The 26,141-nt window shown below is 40.9% G+C and overlaps 1 protein-coding gene across 2 annotated transcripts in view; it reads right to left on the bottom strand.

Annotated features, from left to right (window-relative positions):
* Positions 1-26,141, bottom strand: part of LOC114622689 (CD302 antigen) — a 131,306-nt gene that overhangs the window by 55,300 nt on the left and 49,865 nt on the right. For both annotated transcript variants that reach the window (XM_028769118.1, XM_028769116.1), the window contains exons 19-30: positions 25,810-25,877; positions 25,453-25,535; positions 24,688-24,827; positions 23,076-23,181; positions 22,480-22,640; positions 16,818-16,947; positions 15,026-15,252; positions 11,764-11,929; positions 9,717-9,884; positions 7,809-7,925; positions 5,196-5,390; positions 1,379-1,605 (exon numbers count right to left, since the gene is read on the bottom strand). In XM_028769118.1, the coding sequence (XP_028624951.1) occupies positions 1,379-1,605; positions 5,196-5,390; positions 7,809-7,925; positions 9,717-9,884; positions 11,764-11,929; positions 15,026-15,252; positions 16,818-16,947; positions 22,480-22,640; positions 23,076-23,181; positions 24,688-24,827; positions 25,453-25,535; positions 25,810-25,877 (1,788 nt within the window). The remainder of the gene's footprint in view (positions 1-1,378; positions 1,606-5,195; positions 5,391-7,808; positions 7,926-9,716; positions 9,885-11,763; positions 11,930-15,025; positions 15,253-16,817; positions 16,948-22,479; positions 22,641-23,075; positions 23,182-24,687; positions 24,828-25,452; positions 25,536-25,809; positions 25,878-26,141) is intronic.

Raw genomic sequence — 26,141 nt, 5'->3', positions numbered from 1 at the left:
ATGCAAATGGCTTCCATTTACCTTTTTAGCATAATTTAAGATTTAGAACTCAAATACCTTGTTGTTCTGAAAATCTTCATGTTGTTCTTAAACACTGTTCTGAAACATTATCATATCCTGTTAAACACTATTCTTTTTTCATTATTTGCGGTGCTGGGAATTGAACCTAGGGCTCACCTGTTAGTCAAATACCATCATTACTGAGCTGTATCCTGGCCTTGAAGACTGTTTCCTGAGTGCCATAGTTTTGTGGTTTGTGTCTGGGTACATTACAGAGGACATCGCACAGCAGAGGCTGAAAAGGGCAACTATCCCCAAGGAGCAAGACATGAGGAGACCACTTACAGTATTTGCTTGAACCTATGAACTTATGGCATTCTCTCTTTCTTTGTTTCTTTGTTTGTTTCTTCCTTTGTTTCTTTGCTCCTTTCTTTCTTTCTTTCTTTCTTTCTTTCTTTCTTTCTTTCTTTCTTTCTTTCTTTCTTTCTTTCTTTCTTTCCCTTCCTTCCTTTTCTCTTTCCCTCCCTCCTTCCTTCCCTCTCTCCCTCCCTCTGTCTATCCTTCCTTTCTTCCTTTTATTTTTCACCGTTCTTTCTAAAGATTACTTAACTAGGCTCACAGCACTCAATGCATGGCTATTTTGGCATGCCAGATATTATTAGAAGTACATACATACAGAATCCTAATAACAGTACCAAAAATGTGTTATCAACATATTGATCTTTTTAAAAGAATTTCAAAACCAGATGCTATATTTATATCTTTCCAGCCCTGGCCATCCCCTCTCTAACTCCTCCTGTGTCCTCCCCTCCCAAATCCAAGACCTTTTTGTCCTATAGGTCCTGACCATATTAAGAATTTTTCATTGCCTGCTATATGTATTTTTGTGTTAAAATATGAAAGACAACACCATTAACGGATTTTGTTGATGAAGAAATAGGATTATAAAGTTTAAATAACTCATTAACTATCAGCTATTGCATAAATGACAGATGTGTCATTAATACTGAAATTTAGGATTCCCTGATTCTATGCTATTTACTTCATAGAAGCTTTCCAACTGGTCCTTCTCAAACAAGCTTCAGGAACCAAAGACAAAGCTCAGAGATGGAGCACAGGAGATTGATCACTAGATCCACAACAATATAACCCCAAATCAAACAGCCTACAAGAGATACTGTTGAGGTATTAACCCACTGAAACCCTGAGATGGCTGGGCCACTTGCATTCTGTAATTTTATTTATTTCATGCTATAAGAGGCAAGAAACCAGTAGGTATTAACACACTATTATATTTTGAGTTAGTATCTTAGGCTAAATATCTCTAATTTTCAAAGCTACAGTTTTGGGAAATTTCTGGAGGGAAAGTGAGACTTACATCATGACTTGAGAGTCCAACCCAGAGAGGGAATCCATCACGGTTCACAATGTCTTCCAGAAAGAGCTTCCCATTTGGGTTGTGAACACTTGCCAACTGTCCCCCACTTTGAGAGCACACTTTCAATGCTTCATACCATGTCACCTTCTTCTGAATAACATTATAGATGTTGTCCTCATATGGAATGAACTGTGGCAGGGTGCTATTGTGTTTGTCCTCATAGTCAACTATAACATTGAAAATAAAAGGGCTGGCAAGTGTGAAGCGTTTCAAACACACAAACACAGTAACATGAGAGAGAGGTCAAACGCAAATGTGGCTTCTATCTTCACAGCGCATATAAAAAGCTCTTAAATACTATAGTTGTCTTGTTGACTTAAAAAATGCTTGACATGATTGCAAAGTTATTAACCACTTGGACATGTGAGACTGACTGTAAAGGAGACAGTTACCTGCATAGGGGTGGGGGGAAGCAGAAATATTGCTTGACAAAAAAATCAGGTCTGCAGTGTAGGGGAAATAAAGACTAAGGAGAAAGAAGATATCCAGAGTAAGGACATGTTGAAAATAAGCAAATCGATACCAAAACCGAGATGATGGAATTCCCACAGGGACACTGGAGCCCAAGGAAAGAGCTTCTTGTGGTTAAACTGGAATGAACTGAATCTGGGAAAGTCAGTGATTTGTGTGATGTGCTGGATAAAATTCCAAAGTACCAGTTTCTGTCTGTTGGTTTTCACGACAAGTTCTCAGGTGCCTCAGGCTGGCCATAAAATCACTATGTAGCTGAGGCTAGCCTTGAATTTTTGATCTTGAATTCTTGAAACTCCTGTCTGTCCCTAAGTGCTTCGATTAGAGACAGACACCACTGGCTTTAATGTATAAAACTCCTAACTAAGAGTCCACAGTAGTTACAGAGGGTAAGTAAAGAATAAAAAGAAAGACTCGGCTTGGTGAGATGGCTCAATGTGTAAAAGCAGCTTGATAGCCAGAGTTCAATCCCACATAAACATGGAAGGAGAGAATGAACCCCACACAGTTCTCCTTCCCTAAATATGCACACGCACGCACCACACACATACACACATGCAAACACACACACATTTCTAAAAATAAAACCACTAACTGAATAGCAACAAAGCTACAGAAATGAGAGTACAAATAAAAGACTGAATATATTTTAAAATGAGGACAAATATCTTGTACAGGGTTCCAACTAATCACATAGATTCCCTACCCTACCCCAAAGATGGAGGATAGCATTCTCCTCCTGTCACTGTGGACTCTGCATAGTAACATCTTTACAGAGAGAACAGCATGGAGAGAAGGCAAAGGGTAATTTTACAATTGAGAAATTGACATCACAGCCTTGACCAGAGAGATCAGTGCTGAAATCAGCAGCAATGCTGATAGTACCTGTCATTCACAGGCTACGGTAATGACACTGTCTCCCAAACTCAAAAATCATTGTTCAGTCATGGGAAAAATAAGACAATCAGATACCCTCAAAACTGTCAAGTTATCAAAAATAAGAGATGTCTTCACAAGAGGAAACATGGCTAAGTCTCATGCAATATCCTGCATGAATATCTGAATAGAAAAGAACACTAAGTAAAAACTACGGGGATACAAGGCTGGGCTTGGTGGTACATGCCTTTAATTCCAGCACTCGGGAAGCAGAGGCAGTTGGATATCTGAGTTTGAGGCCAGCCTGGTCTACAGAGCAAGTTCCAGAACAGCCAAAATTACACAAAGAAACCCTGTCTCAAAACCCAAAACTAACCAAACAACAACAACAGCAACAAAACCAACCAAGCAAAACAAAACAAAACAAAACAAAAAAAACCTGCCCAAAACTGGGGGTATATGAATGATGCCAGGCTTTGGTTAATTCTTATTCACCATCGATGTTGATTTATTCATTGTGATAAAGGTACCACACGAATGACATACTAAAGACGTCAGCAACAGGAAAATTGGTTGTGGAGTAGTGAGAATTTTCAGTTCTAACTGTGCAACTTCTCTGCAAATCTAAACCTAGTGTAAAATGTATATTGTATTAAAGTGCATTATTAAAAGATGGAAACCATTTTGGCAAGAAGAAAACAAACAAACCTACCAATCCGTAGCTGGGCATACAGAGAACTACAAAGTTGAGGATAAGATGTTCAGTGACAAGGAAGGAGAAAGTGGGAGAAGCTTAGACATTAGGAAGAGAGGCAGAGCCTAACATCGTAAGCGCGTATAAGAACTCAGAACGACTGACTAGACAAGAACACTGGAGGGGCAGGTCTCTAGCACATTACTCTGCTGCACCCGGAGCAGAGATGGTCCACGGCCACGATTCATGGCGTCCGTCATGCCCCCACCTCAGCAGAGGGCTTACGGCAGGCTGATCACTATAAAGTTTTTAAGCTGATAATAAATTTTACATAATTTACATTTCAAAACAGGTTTATTTAAGGATTAGACAAGACTGAAGACAAGCATTTTGCCTGGAATGTCAAAATTCTATCTGCACATTCTTTTCCTTCCTTCCTTCCTTCCTTCCTTCCTTCCTTCCTTCCTTCCTTCCTCCCTCCCTCCCTCCCTCCCTCCCTCCATCCCTCCCTCTTTCTTTCTTTCTATAAAAGTTATATCCCTCTTTCAAGATTCAACTATGAAGTGCTACCTCCTAATTCTCTCTGAGCCCCATGTTTAACCAAATAATCTAAGTCTTGCCTCCAAAGGATAAAAACGTTAATGTTGTTTCGTCAGCAATGTTTCCCTACAGTCTGAGACCAGGACTGCAGAGGCCAGGGTTTTGTTTTCTTTGTAACCTCTGCCGTTCCACACGTGTGTGCAACTAAATGGAAAGCAAGCTCTGCAGACATACATGCCGTTACATGTATGTCACTAGCAGAGCTAGTGGTCTTACACCCTCCTCTGGAGTGAGACCACACAGTCTCATATTTACTGCTGTGGTTTGAATATGAAATGTCCCTGCTGGGCTGATGACACTGTTTGGGGAAGTAGAACCTTCAGGAGGCAGAGCCTCATTGAAAAAAGTGGGTTGCTGGACTGAGCTGGAGGCTATATAGTCCTGTTGTACTTCCTGTTTACTTTCTGTGTGTGGCAATGTGACAGCCTCCTGCTCCTGCCATCAGTCCTCCCCACCCCTGTCTGCTGTCATGTCGTCCCCACCATGATTGGCCATATCCCCTAGAACTATAATCCCAGATAAATCCTTTCTCTCTTAAGTTGTTTTTGTCAGTGCTGTTGGGGTAACCTTCCCTTATATTGTATGAAGGTATGTCCCCGTGTGTTCAGTTGTTGACTGCTGTACTGACAGAGGGCTAATTGCTGGCAGGATGTTGGAACTGTAATTTCTATGGCCCATCACCGGTTTTCTTTTTGTAAATACTTGTCCTTTTTCACCTGCTCCAAGATGAAGGTCAGGTAGCCCTCTATGACTTAAGGCAGCCTAAGAGATGGACCAAGCCTAAGAGATGCCCAGAGCTGGGGCAGGAAGTACAGGGGTAGGACTTCTGGTCAGAGAAGCATGCAAGAGACTCAGGGAGGCCAAGGGAGACTTGGGAAAGACCAGAAGAGAGACGGAACAGAGCTATAAGCAGGCAGTATGAACCTCGTGTGGAGATGGGATGGTGGAGAAGTTAGGATAAGTTTAAATGGGCTAGCTGAGAGACTGCTTCAGCAAAAGGCATACCAACTACAGAGAAGTCTCTGCATGTTAATTAAAACCTCAATCAGGAGCCATGAAAACCCCACAATACAGGGTATTTTATCACAGCAACAAAAAAGTGACTAAGACTCTTACCCATTTCAATTTTACAAGCAAAAATGCTGTGCTGGTAAAAACGAAGTGTTTCTTCAATAACATTGAAGGACTGAATATCCCAGAAGCCATCAGTACTTAGACCAGCCAAAAATTTGCCATTTTTCACAGTCGGTCTTCCCATTCTCCAGTGTGTGTAGGACAATGCAGTTTTATCAAACCACATCAAAGAATTGTCTAGGAAAGAAACACATTTTTCTATATTTAAGAGACTAAATCAAAATTTCAGTTTCAATTTTAGTATTTCAAATCAATGATTTATTTTCTCCTTTCCATACCTTCTAAAAGGTTGTGTGATTAACTATATCTTTAAAAAAATGTCTTCTAATGTTACAGTAAATTGTGTTTATTTAACTTGAAAATGTAAATTATAATATGAAAATTTTAACTATAATTCCACTCTTTAATAGCCTGCTACTCTTCATCAAATATTCATTCTTCTTACATATACTTTAAACTGTAACAGTAATGATTATAACAAATTTTTAAAATTCTCTATTTCTTATAAAATTTATAAAAGAAATTATTTCCTCTGGACACAATTGCGCATACTCAAAAGTGAAAGATTTTTTAACACATTTCATTTTAATGCAGAGAACAGGCTTCTCAACAAACAGTGCTAAATAGCTGGATATTCACATACAAAATTATGAATGTGAGCTCTTTGCTCTTACCTTAATAAAAAATTAACTCAAAATAGACCATACATGTAGATAGATGTAAGAGCAAAAACCAGAGAACACATAAAAGAAACACTGGTTTTCAGTGTGGCTTTGGAGTACACAAAGGAACGTTTCTCAATAAGGAGTCTGAAAAACTGTCATTAGAAATTGTGTCACCATTAGCCACACACCCCAATTATCCTGCTCTTTTCTTTCCCTGATCACCATCTTCTATTCATGGCTTCACTACTGAAAGTCAGATGGCACAGCCAGGCATGGTGACACACATCTTTAATCCCAGCACTCAGGAGGCAGAAGCAGGCAGATCTCTGTGAGTTCGAGGCCAGGCTGAACATAAATGAGTTCAGAACAGTCAGAGTTACACAGAGAAACTCTGTCTCAAAAAACAAAACAAAACAAAACAAAACAAAACAAAACAAAACAAAACACCGTTAAGACTCCAAACTCTTTGTATATTCTATACATGTTTTGAAATAACTAAAAATAGTGATTCCTAGATATAAATTAGATCAGTAAGAATTACATTTAAACTCCACTTTCTTAAAAGAACATTCTATACATGCCTCAGATGTCCATATATTTTAGTAAAACAATTTGTTAGTTATGCATTTGATAGAAGAAGTTGGGGAAACTTAACAGGAGTCTTCAGATCTGAAGATGTTTTCATAGAGAATATATTTTTCAATTGTTGCTGATACTACCACGACAAAATACACAAGAGGATATAATTTATTTCACTAAGTTTCTAAGTTAGCATAGAAGGCAATGGCTTCCTGATGTCATCTTCATGCCATCTGTCCCCAGCGCCACTCCTGTTGGTCTCCCTCCCCATATGATGGACAGTCCTTTTCTAGTTTCGTGTCATATGCATTCCATTCCCAGAGGGTAAAATTCAAGTGTTTAGGCCTGAGTTTGGCCCCTTCTGCTCTGTACAGTCTTTTCCAGGGGAACAAGCACTGAGCAATGTACCCTAAAAAACTTGTCAATTTTAAGAATACATAAATTCTTATACATAGTCCCACATCTTACACATCTACTTACACTGACTGAACCCTGGTGGAAAGGGCTTCTTGGGGAAGCACAGCTCCGAAAGTGCCCACTCTAGGGGAAGCACAGGAGAAGGCAGGGAGAGCCAGGAGCCATGGCCTGCTGGGACCAGGCCTGGGTCTGCTCCTTCTCTAAAGGGTGTATTGCTTCCTTCTTTGCTCTAATGCAGTTCTGCAGCTTGGTCTACTACTGTGTCCATTCAGATTTTTCTTTTTTAGGAGTTCAAGAGCCATGACTATTAGTAGTGTTGAGAAGAGAAGAAACGCCAGACTCTCCACGACACGCCTACAGACTGATCCCCCCACCCCATTATCAACACCTCCATGAACTTCAGGATACCTCTAATTTCCTTTCTAAATTGGTCTCATTTACTCCCTATTAGACACAGGATTTTAAGGTTTGTCCATATCAATTTGGAAACATGGTATTTAATCTAATTTCAAATATCCTACCCAACCGTTAGACTATGAATCTTATTCTTCTGTTGCTTCTCATACACATACCCTAAGATAATACTATAAACCCAAAGGGGCAGCATTAATAGAAATGCAACCTTGTGTTTGTTCTTCTCACACAAGTTCGTGATTTTATATAGGACTGTGGTCATTTCTAGTTAGTCTTGAGTTGCCAGAAGGAAGAGTGGAGATGCAGTTACTCATCAACCATGTAATTCTAAGATTGGGGGTAAGGCTGTGTCAGTGGCAGAGCAGACACACAAAAACTTTACTGGTATTGTTACATGCTGGGTTAAATATATAACACATCCTGGTGCATCATTAAACATATTCTCTAAAGGACTGTATTTTGTAATTTGATAAATAGGTTATAATGAAGTGCTAACCGAATAACCTGCATTACCACTTACTTTCATAGGTTATTCCTAACATGACCCATGAGGCAATGTAATTGAAGTACAGAAGCTGTTCCACAACAAAAGTATTCTCCTCCTCATTTCGAATACTCAGACTATGTGCTTTCGAATCTGTCAAAATAGAAAAGGCCAGCTTTTATAATTGTTTTGTACAGATTATTGTTTTGGTTGAAAGAACCAGGAAGTTCTACTCCCCAGTTTTATACCTTTAAAATTTAGATAGTATAGGAATACTAGAAACACACACACACACACACACACACACACACACACACACACACTGAAACTGTGTGTGCTTACAAAGATGACAGGCTATGCAGTGTTCAAACATTCTGCTGTATATCTGGCCCACGGGACATGGGGAATTTGGTATCTGAGTAGAGAACTTAAGTCATCCACTTTATGTTTCCTTCATTTAAAGCTCACTTTCCGATGGCACAAATCTATGTGCTATTAATGGGATGCTGTTAGACTACTCTGTAAGAAACAAAACTTTATTATAATTTTAAATATGATTACATCATTTCCTTCTAAACCTCATAATGGGCTATAGTAAGTTTTATAGTAAGTATCTCTTCCTTAGACATTACTGCTACATTAGTGTTAAAGAAAGTTATTTTTTCCAAAATGAGTTCCTCAGAAAAAAAATCAAAGGAGTTTCCCAGAAATAGTACATAAACATAGGATAAAACATTTGGAAGCACTAGATACAAAGTTAAGCTAGTTCATTTATGCCAGTGTTTCTTTTTTATTGTTGTTTTTATTTTATTTTTTATTATTGAAAATAGATTTTTCTTCATACACTATATCCTGATTATGGTTTTTCCTCCCTCTACTCCCCCCAAGTTTCTGCCCACCTCCCTCCCCCCACCTGGATACAACCCCCTTCTGTCTCTCATTAGAAAACGAACAGGCATCTAAGGGATAGTAATAAAATTATACCAAATAAGACAGAATAAAAACCAACAGAAGGATAAGAACCCAAGAGAATGCACAGGAAAGAGATACGGATGCCACTCACCCACATATTTAGAAGCCCCATAAAAAACAAAACCAGAAGCCATAATCTATATACAAAAGACCTGAAGAGTAAATAAAAATTAAAAAGATACAACAAACAATAATTAAAAAACAGTTAAAAGGAAAAGCCCTGCATGACATTAAGAGACAACGACCCTCCAAAGATGCCGTTGAGTTCATTTTCTGTTGGCCGTCTACTGCTGGGCATGCAGCCTACCTTTAAGAGTAGTTGCCTTCCCCAGTGAAACTCCCTTGGAGAAAACTAAGCTTTCATTTGCAAGTGGTTATCAATTAGATAAGTCCTGGGTTAGGGATGGGAGCATGTGTCCGTTTTTTCTTTTTAGCTCTAGGATCGTATCAGGCCCTGTGCCTGCTGCCTCAGTCTCTGTGAGTTCATATGTTATGCCAGCATTTCTTAAAGTATCTCTTGATGTACTTTGATACAGAGGGTATTCAGTCTAATGTTCCTCAAACCTTACCCTATCTTTATTTTATTTTAGAAACAAGTGTTCTTAAGATGCAGTGCACTTTGGGGGATAGTGACATAATACTTTCCATAGGACCTCTGCATAAAGCTCATGGTTCCTTTTGTTCCATTATTCAAAAGTTACAGACCCTCAGGGTGTTGCTGGGAATTCTTCCAGGTCTGAGATCAAGGTCAATCTCTTTGACCATGGCTCTCTAATTACTGGTGTAAGTGAGTTTTCTGCCACTTGGGGTGACCTGCTCGTTTTGGTCAGTCTAGCTTGAGGACCACTTTTCTGTTCTCTAGTGTGAGAATTAGGAGAGTTAGTTACCAGTGCTACTTGGGGATGGATCTTCATACCAGGTGATGTGAAGAGTGAGTGTGTCCCATGCACGATGGTGGCAGAGCATACTTACGCAGCTTCTTGCACATGGACTGCACTTCCTCTGGAGTGACCGTCTTATGCCTGTTCTTTGTGATCATGAAATTGTAGCATGAGTTCTGGAATGGTATCCATGGGGTGCTCTGCACGGGAGACGGACATTTAGCACTGTCCAGTGGTCTGACCTCCTCCTCAGTCTCATCTGGGGAAAGAAAAAGTTAAGGGTAAGAACTCTAATTTCAGATGTAAATGTTAAATCCTGTTCACAGTCATTAAACTTGATTTGTGGGAAACACGCAGGAAGTGAGGAAGTAACAGCCTCGCTCTGTTTACGCTTGCATGTAGCGCGAAGCATGCTGGCATTCGGTGGTGAGGAAATTATTTGACATTATTTTCTTACTCCTGCTGTGGAGTGGAGGAATGTGGAAAAAAATGAGGTGTTTTTAGGTTACACGAGTTTCTATCTTCCTGTCTTATTAAATGTCAAGGGCCGGGAGCCTCTTCAGAGGCACTCTATAAACGTATTAATTAACAACAGGCATCTAACGGTAACCGTGAGCTTCACTCTCGAATTTCTGCTTACTGATATCTCTAATTTTAATGAAATAACTCTAATGAAACAGTTATTCTTTTAACAAAATTAAACAGAAGTATCATTCAGAAAATGGCCTTTAGAGTATCTGATTTATTCTTTTATTCTATGAAAAAGTAATATACTCAAGAGGATGCTAAACTCAAAATAATTCAGAGATTCATTATGTCTTAGAGACTATCGGGCATTTTTCTCCCATTTTGCAACAAATCCCTTTGTCTCGGAAATAGTAAGTTCTTTCTACCACAAACACAGGGATGTGGGCCCCGGATTGGGATGGTGACTGCATATTTGACTCAGCTGAGCCCATTGGATCCTGTAGTTTGAAAAGTGGGATTCAGACATCATTCACTCACCTCATGAGAGGCAGAAGAGAGAGTTGGGGAGCAGTCACGTCCTGCTACAGTTACTGCGCAGAGAGAGCAGAAGGTTGACAAGAGCAGAGTGCAGAGGCAGAGAGAGACAGAAAGAACAAGGACAGGCACACGGCACATCTCTGGGTTTCTGTTTTCTTGTTGGTGTCAGGAGATTTTTGTTTGTTTTATTTTTGTGTTTTGGGACAGTGTCTTGCTATGTAGCCTTGGCCGGCCTGGAATTTCCTATGTAGACCAGGAGAACTCCCTGCCTGAGACTTCCTAGACCTGGGTGTCTGAAGCCCGTCTCCTGGTGGTTGAGTTCTGTCCTTGTTTGCAGGGCAGTGTTCTAAATTCCCATTTGACTGGAGCTGCCTCAAGCATGTGCGGCTCCACATAATCAACTGAGCCTTTGTTTGTTTGTTCGTTGTTTTGTTTCTTGCCTGGCAGCCCAGGCTTGGCTAGGCTTGGCTAGGCTTGGTTGGTCTTCTGTTCCACCTCTGAGTACTGAGCTTAAACGTATGTGCCACCATGTCTGGAATTTTACCAGTAGCTTAAGATGTTAGTCGTTGATGTTAAGCATTAATTAAGAAAGAGTTCCCATAAGTTAGCTTCGTAAGTATATATAAATAAAACTACATGTGTCTTGAGGTGAAGCGAAGATGCGACTGTATATGCCAATCACTGTCAATCAACACAGTCAGCTGGTATACAAAAGACAAACTCCAAACTAAGGTCAAAGCAATCTGTAACCAATAATTCTGAGTACAAATCCTTGTACCAGTTCTGTTGGGGGAAAATGACTATGGTGGGAACTGGGGATAGCTCTGTGGTTAAAAGATGTCTGCTCTCCCCAAGGACCTGGTTTGATTCTCAGCACTTATATGGTGGCTCACAACATCTGTGACTCCAGTTCCAGGGATCTGATGTCCTCTTCTGGCTTGATGGACACTAGGCATGCACACAGTGCACAAACATGCATACTACCCACACACCCCATACACATAATAAAAATACATTTTGAAAAAGGACATGATAATGATTTTCTTATAATCCCTTAATTTTGCAAAACCAAACAGGTAAAATTCTACTACCGGGGATGAGTAATGGAATGAAAACAGTCGCAGTTCACATACTTCCTGGATAGTAGCAAATGGCACCCGGCTGGTTATCATCACAGTCGGCTGTTTTCCAGAATCCATCCGTGTCTAAGATCACACAGTCTTCAAGTTGCTCATTGCTTCCAGCCCAGTTACTGAAATGAAGGCGTTTCCCGTCTGACCAACCAAAGTTGAGTTCATCCTATGAGGTGCAGAAATTTGTTTCAGAGGTAATATCGACATTATCTCTTTTATATTATTTTAACCTAGGAGATCAAATGATAATTAGTTCCATTTTGTACTGTGTTAAGCACTGTCTTAAATGTTTGACTCCTTGTGACATCTGTCTGAGCGAGCCTTGGTATCATGGCCCTTTCACAGGTCACTGAGAGTGAGTGCGGCTGGAACCCTGTTCAGGCTGTTAGACCCTAGACTCTGGTCCTAACTAAATGCTGCTCACAGACATCAGAATTGTTCGTTGGAAACCAGAAATCCGAACAGAGTGAGGACCACTCCGTGTATGGAATACTCTGGAAACAACGTGGCATACTAGAAAGAACAGAAAGGAAGGAACCTGTGTGGTTGTAAACCATGGTCCAATCACTTATAAGCTTTTGATTAGTGAGACTGACTCTCCATCTTTCCAGTCCTCCATCTGTGAAGTGGCTGAGACACAAGACCAGACTAGTGTAAAATGCACAACCAGGAGCAGGCTGGTACCCAGAGCTACAGAAACATTCATTCCTTAGTCTCAACTCTTCAAGCCTGTGTATCTTATACTACTGCTCACACTGGTCTTTGGATCAAGGCAGCTTCCCTTTCAGTGTTAGAGATCAATCTAGAATCTTCTAAACACTTGTCTTTAGAACTTGACAAGACCTGATCACCCACCTCTCTTGAGAATGGCTTGATGTAGTTGACATGGGAGTTCCAGGATAGTTATGAAGTTTTCCTCTGGTACCACCAGGGCACTAGGCCTTAATAACCATTGCTGGCCCAATTGCATTAAAGGGTTGAGTCTTTCTGAGGACCAAGGGAAGGTCCAAACCAGGTAATGGCCAAACCCAGCACTACCAAATGCTTCATTATTTTGGTAATGCTAGTGGTTGAATCCAGGGCATCATGGGTGCTAGGCAAATGCTCTATCAGTGAATTCCTAAGCCACTGTGGGGCTTTAATCTTCCCCCCTAGGAAACATAGTTTTCCCTACACTTTGGCTGACACTGTCCTACATTCTTCCTCTGTGCTGCATTTGCCACCAGCCCCTGGCAATGGCCTTTGGAGCTTTCTTCCACCACAGATATCTCCTCCTTCCCCACTTCTCTGTATTGAATGTGAAATCCCCTGATCAAGACTATAAATACCTAAGCTTTTAACATCTGCCCCTTCATTGATCTTGATTTGAACCTGGCTTTTTCATGCTAACACCAGGCTTTCAGCTGCACAAGGGAAACCTGTCCCTTCTTCTGTTCTTAGAACTAAAGGGCTGTAAGGAGGGGCAGTAAGCATTGTCTCCTTTGATGACCCTTGATGTCCTTTCATGTACAAGCACTCTGCCAGGATCCTTGTCTCTCTCTGACATGTCTCTCACACAGGACTTGTTTCCCCTGTTCCTTCTTGATGGTCACTGCAGTGTCCTGAGTCATACTTCATCACTCTGTCCCAATCACTGACTTTGGGATGTCTTACATACTTAAATGACCCATGCTGTGACCCTGCTCTGGATTTCATGCAGCCCAGAATCGCTATACTTGAGATCCAGTGAGCATGCTTTACCTCAGGCCAACGTCAGTTTCTTTATGGTTGTATATAAAAATAACCGACCTCATAACTGCAGGCTCCATGCTCCTGATCTATACTTCACTAGTGACGTGCTACTCAAATTTGTATTTCTACATTATTTCTATTTTGTTTAAAAATCTTCAGTTGTTTTTGATACACAATGTTACAACCCTGTTTTGTTGGAAAGACTTAAGGCAGTTTATGAAGACATATAGACAACAGACACACAGAATATGTAACATAAGGGAGAAGGGAAAGAGAACCACTTGTCAAGAGAGAGAGGCTAGCAAGATGGTTTGGGGGGAAGAACACTTGCTGAGTTCCCTCCCAGCAACCCACAAAAAGGTGGGAGGAGAGAACAGACTCCACAAAGTTGTCCTCTGATCTCCACATGTGCCCCTCCCCCCCCCCCTCTCTCACACACACACACACACACACACACACCCTCACCACCACCACCACTAATAATAGTAATAATAATAGAAAATAGACCAATGAAAATATTACATTCATTAAGTGGAAAATGAGGAAAATTATGAGACATGACTCAAACTGCTTTAATAATAAATCCTTAAAACAGCAACTCAAGAATACACAGTAAAATACTAAACCATGTGTAAGCTTCTGATACTTTGATACTTTGATAACAGAGACTTTCCATTAAACAGTGAAAATTCTACTCTACAGCTTGGGCTCACCTGGACCTCGTTCTCTAGCCCAGGCTGGCACTGAATTTATGATAATCCTCCTGCTTCAGGAAGTGTTGGGATTACAAGTATGAAGTCACCACACCTTGATAACAGTAACTATAATACAAGTGACTTTAATTTTTCTTTTTTTAACTTTATTATATTTTACAATTTTAAGTGTATATGTATGTGTGTATGATGTGTGCATGTATGTGTGATATGTGCATGTATGTGTTTGTGATATCCCTGTGTTTTTGTGATATGTACATGTATGTGTGTGTAGGTGTGTGTGTGATGTGTTTTTGTGTGGTATGCATGTGTGTGTATGTATGTATGTGTGAGATGTGCACATGTCGATGTGTGTGTGATGCGTGCATGTCTGTGTGTGTATATCTCTGTGTGTGAGATGTGGGCATGTCTGGGTGTGTGACGACCATGTGTCTGTGTATGTATGTGTTCATGCACTGGCACACATGTGCCATGTTTCGGGTTTGGAGGTCTAAGCAATGCTAGGTGCTAGTCTTTACCTTTGTCTGAGACAGGGTCTCTTGTTTGCCTGTGTGTTTTAACTTCTTTCTATTAACTCTGAAAAACGATGGAAAATTCTCTGCACTTTACCACACCAAACTTTATTAGTGTTAGATATCTGACAACTTCTGATTCTAGGTCAGTCAACAAAATAAAATAAAAAGAAATGGTCAATGAGTCACTCTCACCTGAATCAAAAGACATACACATAGACATTCATGAAGTTAACTGCATAAGATTTAAGATGCTGCTTTCATTTGGTTTACGAGAGGAGTTAATGGGAGGCAAGGAAAACTTACATCTTGGCTGGAGAGTCCGATCCAGAAGGAGGTGTTGCGCAGAGAGGCCTGCACCGAGAGGAAGGCCTGCTGGTAAGGGTCTGTGATGCTCACCAGCCGCATGCTCTCCTTCAGACACTCCTTCAGAGCACCGTGCCAAGTCAAGGGTTTTGAGATGATTTTGTACAGGTTATTTAGATACTTCACAGTTTCTGAAGTGTTCTCCCAGGGCTGTCTGTCTTCAGTTTCTATTTATAAAAGAAAATGAGAACAGCAGCTCCTCCCACTCTCTGTGCAAAGGCATGGAGGTCTGCCAGATTTCACCCCTTCCTGATTTACTTCAGACACCACTTGCCTATTTATGTTAGCTTTTTGTTGAGTGACTTAGACATATCTTGCTCAATGGCTTAGGTGAAATATCTGACTTGGAACTTCCCATTTCTGAAATCAGGACACTTTTGGTTAGTTGCTTTCATTCGGGAGGAGAAAGTCACCCAGGAGGCTTAAGGGTTCTTATCTGAATAAGGAAGTCATTAGAGAGCATGGGATAAGGGGCAAAGACTAACTTAGCAAGAAAAGCTTTGCTAAGGTACGTGGCATATGAGCCTTATAAATAATAAATAAAATAAAAAATAAATAATAAATGTTTAAACAAAATCTTTTATTTAAACACTCATTAAAATCTTATCATGGTCAACTAAAAATAATGCAACATATAATAAAACCTTATCATGGTCAATTAAAAATAATGTAATATATTATAAAAAAACCTGGATGGTTTCTATTTCATTTTTTTTCTCTTACTATATAGCCCTGGCTGTCCTGGAACTCACTATGTAGCTCAGGCTGGCCTTGAATTTACAGATTCATCTTCCTTTTGCTCCCGAGTGCTGGGATTAAGAGAGTGTGCCACCCAGTGTGGGTGGTTTCTACTTTTGAAGTACATGTAGTACCTGACTATGGAAAGGTGCAGACTGCTTCATACGTAGTGTTTCCTATCATTTCAGTCAGCTGAATTCAACAGTGTTTGTACAGTACTGCACTTTTCTTCCCATAAAAACTAAAATCTGCCAAGTGTCTGAATGGAAAGAACATTGAACCCTAGCTTATTAGAGTATTGAACTATGACTTTTATTAGGAAACTATTAACGTCTTCCACCATAGATTTAATATTTATATTTAACTGTGGCAATAATACTTGAGGAAAAAGCATAGTCTTATGAGATAATCTGCCTCATTGTGTCAATATGAACTTATCTATGCTAAAAATGTAAGCTACATAACTATAAAATGATACAAATTCATTTGTAAGACTTTCGGCAAAAGGAACCCTATGTATCTAACAGCATAAAGAGTGGTAGATATCTAGGTGACAGATGATACTGTGAAGGCTAAAGTTAAGTCTTAAGTTTTAATTACCGTGCTTAAGAGATTTATAAAACAAAAAAATGCCTCTAACATGTAATAGCCTGTAAGTGCCCCACTTGCCCAAAATAACTTCCTGAATGCTGGGGGGGGGGGGGCTGTTCATATAAGATAGGAAGCCATATAGTTTCACTTTTATAAACAAGATTGGTAGCACCAATTGCACAGCATGTGCTTAATCACATGTAGGTGGGTGATATATAGGCAGTACATCAGGATGTGTTCTTGTCCCCTGTTGGACAAAGGCAGGAAGTACATTATCTAGAAATCCTATGTATGGACCTGGCCAGTGTCCATCTTTCTGGCAAGTGTTTCATAAAGCTTGCTTCAAATTTGGCTCAAAAATGGTGGTAGTGATCTTACTGTTGCCCAGTGAGATTAATAATACCTGAGTACTTCTGACAGAGAGACAGAGAGTGGCGTTCTGAACAGGAAGTAAAATTCCAGGTCCCAGTAAGCGGTGACTTTTTGAGATTAAGAATCAAGGCACAATGGAAGTGAGACTCATCATCAAAGAACTAAAAAGAAAGGCAAATATTAGTGCAGTCATGGAACTGATATTCTAAAGATCCTTGAAAGAAAATTTTGAATTTTAAGTTGATGTTTCTTCTTCCCCATACAAACCAACTAACCAAAAAACCAACCATCCATCCATCCATCCACACATCCATCCATCCATCCAACCAACCATCTAACCAACCAACCAACCATCCAACTATCTAACCAACCAACCAACCAACCAACCAACCAACCAACCAACCAACCAACCATCCATCCAACCATCCATCCATCCATCCATCCATCCATCCATCCATCCATCCATCCATCCATCCATCTATCCATCCATCTAACTATCCAACCAACCAACCAACAAAAAATAAAACAAAACAAAAAACCCAAAAACTACACAAAACAAAACAACAATAATGAAAGAACCAAAACAACTCATGAAAGAACTTACCATAGACTTTCTAAAGAACAAAAACAAAACCATGACTAACATTTAAGGTCTAGAAAAAGGCAGTTAACTTTAGAAATGAAAAAGTGTTCACATAGATGCACATACTTTTATTAAACAGATAAGGAAAACCTCTTAGAAACAGGACAAAAACAACTACAGGAATTCTAAACTCTCTGAAGTCAGTCTTGATAACCCAACTAAGCAAAAGACAATCCATTTAATAGCTGTGGATACTCTGTGTGTGTGTGTGTGTGTGTGTGTGTGTGTGTGTACATGTTTGGGTATATGCTCACGAGCATGTGTGTGGCTGCATATTCACAGTACGTGGGTTGATATTGTTTTTTTTTCCTCAAAATTTTCCACTAATTTTTGAGACAAGGGACTCTCACCTGCTGCTCTCTGACTCAACCAGACTAGCAGGAGAGCAAGACTCAGGGATTTCCCCTCTGTCTGCCTCCCCAGTGCTGGGATATAGGCTTGTGCTGTACATCTGTCATTTATGTAGGCTCAGGGATCAATTCATGTCCTCCTGTCTGTATGGCAAGGGCCTTACCCACTGAGACATCTTTCCAGCCCCTTTATAAACATTTTATAATAGTTAACTGTACTGCATACTAGAAAGTTCTCTTTGAAGTTCATCTCCTACATTACCCATTATGGAACCTTTATATTAAAATAAAAACACTGAGATGTAGTTCTATTACTAGCATTGTTCAGCATGTAATGCTAAGAAAAGGGGATGCAAGATGGCTCCGTGGGTAAAGGTGCTTGCAGCCAAGCCTGACCACCTGAGTTTCACACCTGGATTCCACGTGGTGAAAAGTGGAAGCCAGCTCACATGGGTTGTCCTCTGATATCCTCACATGTACAGTGGCACGAACCCACATGCAAACATGCATGTACACATGTATACAAAATAAATAAACATATGTTTAAAAAACACAAAGAAAGACAAGCTTAGGCCAGGAGTGACAGATTAAAAAATTAAATCACTAAATAAGTGTTAAATGAAAACAGAAAAAAAGTAAATATAGAAAATAATGAGAAATAATCAAAGGGGGATAGGATAAAAACTTATATAGAGAAAATATGCATTATTAAATATATTTTAAAAAGGGGAGAAATGAAGAATTCAACATGGGGGACTGGATAATTCTACAAAAAACAGAATAGAAAATGTAATAGATGTAATATCGATCACTATAATTAAAGGACTGTACTGGATGTTGGAGACAGTGCAAAGAACCAAAGACATACATCCTATTTTGTTGTGGATTGTTGTTTGTATTTTCTGCTCCCTTAAAACAGGTTCCCCGACGAGAAGTAGATCAAGTACTCAGGTGAGGTCAGGTGAACTCTTAATTGGTCAGATAAGGCTAGAGCCTGTGATTGGTCAGTAGAAGGAAAAGGCGGAACTGAAAGTTTTAGAGAAGGGAGAGAAGGAGAAAGAAGAGAGAGACGGAGGATGGAGGGAGAAGATGGAGGAAGAAGAGGGAGAAGATGGAGGAAGAAGAGGTTGAAGATGGAGCAGACTCACATGGCTTGGAGGAGCTGCAAGTAGCTAGGGAGTTCATAGAGTATATTTGCCAAATCTAGGTGTGCAGCTTATAGTTATACCAATTGAGTTTTGTGTCCTTTGCACAGGCATTTTGGGGTTGGAGGTTTACCGTTATAAATCTGGCTGGTATAATAGAAGTCTAGTGTTTTCATTTCACGGGGCTAAGGGGAGCTGAGTGAGCAGTAGCTAGCATTCTGTGGGCCAGCCACAGGGGTGGATTGTCTGAGAAATGGGAGGGGGTGGGCGGAGGGGTTGGGGATGGGGGAGTGGGGGTGAGGGAGTAGGGGTGGGGCTAGTCATGACTGCTGATGCCTGCACAATAGTCGGATTTAGTATGGGTTCTTTGTAAAACTACACAGTATTCTATTTTGTTTTGCACAACCACTAAGTTATGGGATTAAAAAACAAAACCATACACATATTTATTTTAATCCACTTCAGAATGTCAGTGGTACAGATGACTTCTTTTATTCATAGAGAAACATCAAACTCCTAAATGTGCCAGTACGCCTGGGGAAAATTGAAAATTGACACTAGTGGATGTTGAAAAATACTTATGCGTACTAGAGTAAAACTTGAAATGAATGATTTTTATTCAATTATTATATTGACCCTATGATAGCACTGGAACTTAAGAGTGGGAAATTGATCTTAGAAAGATCTAAATAAACTTCCAAAGGCATCCTGAACCCGGGCAGAGGCCTTGAGGTTGGGTCCTTGACTCTCTGTCGTTAAAGAGGAGTCTAGCATTGTGTACACAGTTCCTTCATTAGCGCTGGTGGGGTCATGATTCCAGAACAATGATAAGACAGAAAGCTGCACGCTTCAGTTTGTGATGGCAGCGTGACTGGAAGAAAAACATCTTAACAGAGCTTTAAAAAAAATCAACCGGATGAGCAGAGACGCAAGCATTAGCAAATGAAACGCTAACAAATCTACGTTGGTATAAATAATAATCTACTCAGAACAAGGAGATCTGGCGTCTGAAACATAATCTCTTTGTGTGCTTTGCCATCTGCCAGTCAGCCCGATGGGAAAAACTCGGTGATATTTTGAAGATGATGGGAACAAGGTTTAGAAAATCTAGTGTTTCTTTCTGATTGAAAATAGGAAATTCTCCTGTAACAGAACACTACATCTCAGTCATCACAAAGTTACCAACAAAAGCTTGCAGAGCGGTCAGTGTGCTAACCCCCAGACCAAACCTTCAAGTCTAGGGTGGTGGTGACCCCTCCCTTTGTGTCCCCGTTTCTGGAAGTCCTAGCAAGTGTGGGGAAGTACAGGATGAAGAAGAGAGGAGAGGCCATAGAGGCTATAGGCTCACCATCTTACGCAGATTAGAGATGACCTAATTAGGAATCCCCAGAAGACCTACTTACAAAATCTAGAGAAGTGGTAAGAAATTTATGGCGACAGATGCTGTTCGGGTTAATCTTCACTGTTAACTAGTGGATTCAGAATCACCTATAAAGCTGGTGGAGCCTCTATGCAGTGATGGTGCATGCCTTTTATCCCAGGGTTTAAAGGCAGAGGCAGTTAGAGCAGGGAATTTGATGCCAGCCTGGTCTACAGAGCAAGTTCCAAGACAGCAAGGACTGCACAGAGAAACCTTGTCTCAACAAAACAAAACAAAACAAAACAGGACAAGACAAAACAAAACAACCAAAAAAAAAAAAAAAAAAAAAAAAAAAGGACTGGTGTGGTGCCTCTCTGGCTGCCTGCTGTGAGGGCATTTCATAGAGAAAAACCTTAAGAAGAAAGACCCACCCTGAATGTGGGTGGTACCATTTCATGCCTGAGGACCCACACCTTATAAAAGGGGGTGGTGAGGGATAAAATTGGAGGGGAGAAAGCCGGAGAGCAGCAGCCCTCCCCCTCTGCCCCCTGCCCAGCACAATGTGAATTACTCTGCTGTACAATGTCCCCCACCACCACTACCATGGACAGAAACCTGAAACCCGGGTTCACAATAGACCTTCCTCCTGAAGAGTTCAGACCTTGCAGTTACCTTGACCCCAAAGTAACTGATATTGATGCCTATGGGGAAAAGGAAAATCGTACAAAAATCCCCAGGCAAAAGCTTGATGGGTGTCAGTAAGACAGTCAAGAGGAAGCTGGAATTACATAAACTTTCACAGTGACCTAAAGGCAGAAGTGTGAGTGAGGAGATCCTGCACACCACATTTCCAAACTAGGTGACAGACAGAAGGGCCATATTTCCTCTAATATTTGGACAGAATCTCATCAGGAATTTAATTGTTGTGACAATCTCAAGATGTCTGTATAACTGCTTTCAACACAGTGCCCTTCCCCCTCCCTAGTGCCTTACTCCCTATTATTGAGAATGTCACCCAGAAATAAAATCTATGCCATTTCACACGTAGGGTTTTTGTTTGTTTGTTTTTTGTTTTAGATAGGGTTTCTTTCTGTAGTCCTGGCTGTCCTGAAACTCACTTTGTAGACCAGGCTGGCCTTGAACTCAGAGATCCACCTGCCTCTGCCTCCAGAGTGCTGGGATTAAAGGCATGCGCCACCATGCCTGGCTTATCACCCATCATTGTTTTATCTTTTTGTCTTGGGAGATCGAGGTGGAAGCTCACATCCTCACGTCAGGTAAAACATTTATTTTGGTTTCTGGACACTCTCAGGTTGTGAAGTAAATGCTGGGGAACCTGCTGCTATGGAAGCCAGGCCCACCCACCTGGAGGCCGTGCTTCTCAGAGCTCTACTGGGCTGCAAGCCACTGGTTTAGCATGTGCAGTCTGGAGTTTTTGAGTGTATGTGTAGAGTGGACAGCTATCACTCCAGTCAGTGTTAGATGAGTTTCTCTTTTCTAAAAAAAAAAATCCTTGTACCCCATGGCATCACCCTCCCTTCCAGACTCCTTAGCCTTTGGAAACTATTCCTAACTCTAGCTAGCTTGCTTCCTTCCTTCCTTCCTTCCTCCCTCCCTCCCTCCCCCCCTCTTTCTTCCTATTTATTTATTTTATGTATATGAGACACTGTAGCTCTTTTCAGACACACCAAAAGAATCATCATATTCCATTACAGATGGTTGTGAGCCACCATGTGGTTGCTGGGAATTGAACTCAGGACCTCTGGAAGAACAGTCAGTGCTCTTAACCCCTGAGTCATCTCTCCAGGTCCCAACTCTAGCTTTCTTAATCTGCCTGTTTGCAGCATGTTTTATAAATGGAACTGTGCATTAGGCCATTCCTTTTTTGTTATTTAAAAAAAATGTTTTGGGACAGGGTTTCATATATCCCAGACTGGTCTCAAACATACTATACAGAGAAGGGTGACTGAGCTGCTGGCTCTCCAGGCCCTGTCTCCCAAGTGCAGGGTTACACTTGTGCCACGCTGCCTGGTTTGTATGTGCTGCTGGAGATCAACTGCTGGATTTGCGCTTGCTTGGACAGTACTCTTTTGAGCTACACCCCGGTCCCTAGGTTATTGTTTTGTATCTAGTAACCTTCGGAGACTCAAGCATTTCCCAGTACTAACTAGATGACTGACATACAACTCACTCACATTTGTTGGTATGCTCAGCCTCCGACCGACCAGCAGCGGGTGAAAGTTGCTGTAGGTCAGCTCTCGGTCATCTGTCCATTTGCTTATCCTTTCATAGGCACTCCAGCGCAGACCAATCCATAGGCTGCCTTCCATTTCCGGGAGCAAGGATATAATAAAATCTGTTAAGAAGAAATTTTTAGGAAAGCAGTTAGGGCCAGAGACGTGAGGACCTACATGGTGGAAAGGGAGGACGTGTTGTTCTCTGATCTCCACATACGTGCACGTAAACACACACACACACACACACACACACACACACGCACGCACGCACGCACGCACGCACACAAATGCAAAAAAGTAAAAAGGCATTTGGATTATCTATCAAGATATCGTCTTGCTTTCTCAAAAGGAAAGTAGCATAACTGTATGATTTTTGTCTTAATTCCCCACAGCCTCTCAAAATTAACTTGGCTCTCAAATCAGAACAAAGCAAGGTTTCCAGCATATAGCACTTCCCAAGCTGTGCTGAGGCCCTAGTTTGTCCCCATTACAAACAAACAAACAAACAAACAAACAAACAAACAAACGGCACACTTTCCCATGGACTCTGGTACCTTGTTCACTCCGGCTCAGCACAGAAGGGAGGGTGCCACCGTAGGAATGACAAACGCTGCTTGCTTGAGAAAACGTAACGGGCTCAGAGTTGACCTTTAGAAAGCACTGTAAACAGAGACACAGAGGGAGCCTCAGACTCCAGACACAAGAAACCTCCAGAAGCAGGATCGCCTCATCTTTAGTGTGCTGCTGTCAACATGTGAGATGTGCAAAGGAATGTGACTTCAAATTTATACTTCCAACACAAATGCATGGTGAAGCGTTGTTCTCACGTTACTTATTGCACATATCTTAGAAATGTCTCATTTGTCCAGTGTCTCTTACTTGCTCTGCAGTTTTTGTATTCAGTCAGCCATCTCTTTGTCTCATTTAACTCTCAGAACAAATGAGAAAGCTGAGGCAAGTCAAGCAATTTGACCCAGACGCAAAGCAACTGCAGAGCGGCGAAGTGGTTATCTGAGTCTGTTCTATCAGAGAGCAAAGTCTAAGCTCTTACTCACTGCTCCTGATATCTGACGCCTGTCTTTTCTTCTGGGTAGGGCATTTTAATTCAAGTTTATGTCACTATGTAAATCAGCATCATCCCAGCATGTTGGAGGAATTAAAAAAAAATTATCCTGTGTGTGTGTGTTTTTTTTTTCAAGTCAAAACATGGCTGAGAACGTAGCTCAGTGATAGAGCTGCATTGCTGCCCCTCCCCCAATCCAGAAGTCAAAATGGCCCCTGCTTTGCTGCAGGCCCTTCTGCTGGCAAATCCATCTCTTCCTTTCTCTGTGATTAGGAACACATGTTAGGGTGGGATAGCTTGTCTCAAGTTGTGTTCCCTGAACCATTCTACAATTGTGTTCGGCCTTCCTATAGACTGGATGGTGAAAGGAAGTTGAGCCACATGCAAAGTCACTGGGTGATTTCCAGCCCCAGAAGGACTCCACTGCAACTCCCAACAGAGATGCCCTGTGTTGAATATGGTAGGGCAGAATCAAGAAGCTTGTTGCTCTTGAAGGCTTTGTGGGGTCTTCACACCAGCCTAGACCATACCCTTCTACACTTCTTCTAAGTGAGAGAATGAACGTGTTAACATTAGGTGACAGTTTCTTCCTAGCATCCCAATGAATCTCTAATACACACACAGATCAGTAAGGCTCATGCATCCCAAAGAGGCAAGCGCAGAACTCACCATTCCCCAGACCTACTGCATCTCCTATCTCCCGTGTGGGCAAAATCAAGGTTAAGTATTTTGTAGCACCTGTGTGGTTTCTGACTTGGGCTAGTTGACAGAGGCTACTTAGATTTTCTCCTTTAAGGAGGAAAGAAAGCAGGGCCCTTCAATGGAGTCAATTTCCCCAGGCTGTGGGGTTAGTGACCAGCCAGTGGATGGAAAGCCATTGACAGGTCAACAGCAGCAACGTTGGTGTTGGGAACAATAGAATACAAAGACCTGTAGGTGTCACAGCTTGAGAAGTGAGTTTGATGCTGCTTGCGTTTCTGGGAACAGAGGCCATGTGGGAGGCTCTGTCAGAGAGGTGTCTGAGAGGCTGCCCTTCTACCACAGGCCATCCAAGCAGCACGAAAGCGACCATGGTTGGTGCAGTGCAACGAATCTCTTCTTACCTTATTCTGAAAAGCTATCCATTTCCCAGTGCACTGTACTTTAGCTGCAGGGTCTGGACTATATTTCTCTAATGAAGATACATTGTATTTTTCACAGATGAAGGGCAACTTGTCATTACAGTCTGCTCGTTTACTTAAGTCTGAAAAGGGAGAGCCGGAATTGTGATGATGAGAATTTTTCATTGAGTGCATTTTAAAAACAAGGGCTAATAAAGACAGGGTCCTTCTTTACCATACAGCTTTTGGTGCTAGGGATAGTCTGAAGTCTACCTTCTGCCCTGAGAGAAGCTCTTTAGAGCAGTCACTCCTGATGGTAAAAATATATTCTTGGTCTTTACTGGTGAATTCTGCCTCTACTATTATTCATGTCAAGAGGTTTATATGATAGTGATATTACCTGTAAAAATTACACGTTTGATAAAGCAACCATATGTTAAGCCAGAGAAAGGTGGGCTGAAACAGGAAGAGAGTTGGCAGGGACGTCTAACGAGGGGATACGGAGGTACTGCCTGCTCACCCCTGCAAATGTATCTGTCCGTTTATCAACTATGAACGCACTAAGCTTAGTCTAAAAGTAATAGCTTGAGGATAAAAGAACTGAAAATATCCACATTGGAAAGAGCTTCTCTCAGCAATCTGAGATACCATCATCAATGAGAAATTAAGAAGAAACTACTGAATGTTCACTCAGAAGGAAGACAGGCAGTAACTGAATATGAAGTTCACAGAACACAGTCAACATGGAAGAATCAGAATGAAGTTTACCAAGAAGCCACGTCTTGGCTGACATGTGCAAACATTCATCTCCAAACATCATGGGAAAACGGTGCCACAGGCGTCGCCTCGAGCTGAAAGGAAGTGGGGATCTGAGAACATGCAGTGCGATTACACGTCCTCTTTGTCTTCTTTACTCATCTTAATCATCTTAATTATCAACTTAATGTTAACATTATCATTTTTAAACCACTCTTTTGATACCAAACATGTAGAGAAACTCAGTTTCTCAAACATATGGGCTAATGTTAAAAACTGTTTAGAAGAAGTGGTCTCACGCAAGGGAATCAGGATTGCTTCTTTTGTGATAAATTGATCACTTGAGCTGGTATCTGAGGTGTTACGTACCCTAGAAAGTAATGATCAATTGGATTCTCGGTCGTTTTCACCCACCACTTCTGTTCATCGTCAGATATCTGAAAAGAAACCACACACCCATCCTTACACATGCTGGATATTCTAGGACACTTTTCATTTAAGTATTCTGTTTTATTGTAACCACAAACCACAAACACTCCATTACTTGGTTTCAAAAAATAATATATATTGGAACCTTTCATCAAAAATAATCAGACATGTCTTACTCTATATATCCATAGAGCCTATTCTGGATACAGAAAATGACTGCTATAATCATATATATATATATATATATATGCATGTATATATGTATAATATAG

The sequence above is a fragment of the Grammomys surdaster genome, unplaced genomic scaffold (genome assembly GCF_004785775.1).
Source record: "Grammomys surdaster isolate TR1022 unplaced genomic scaffold, NIH_TR_1.0 191, whole genome shotgun sequence".
Lineage (NCBI taxonomy): Eukaryota > Metazoa > Chordata > Mammalia > Rodentia > Muridae > Grammomys > Grammomys surdaster.
The sequence above is the reverse complement of the archived record's forward strand: the minus strand, read 5'-3'. Positions and strand labels throughout refer to the sequence as shown.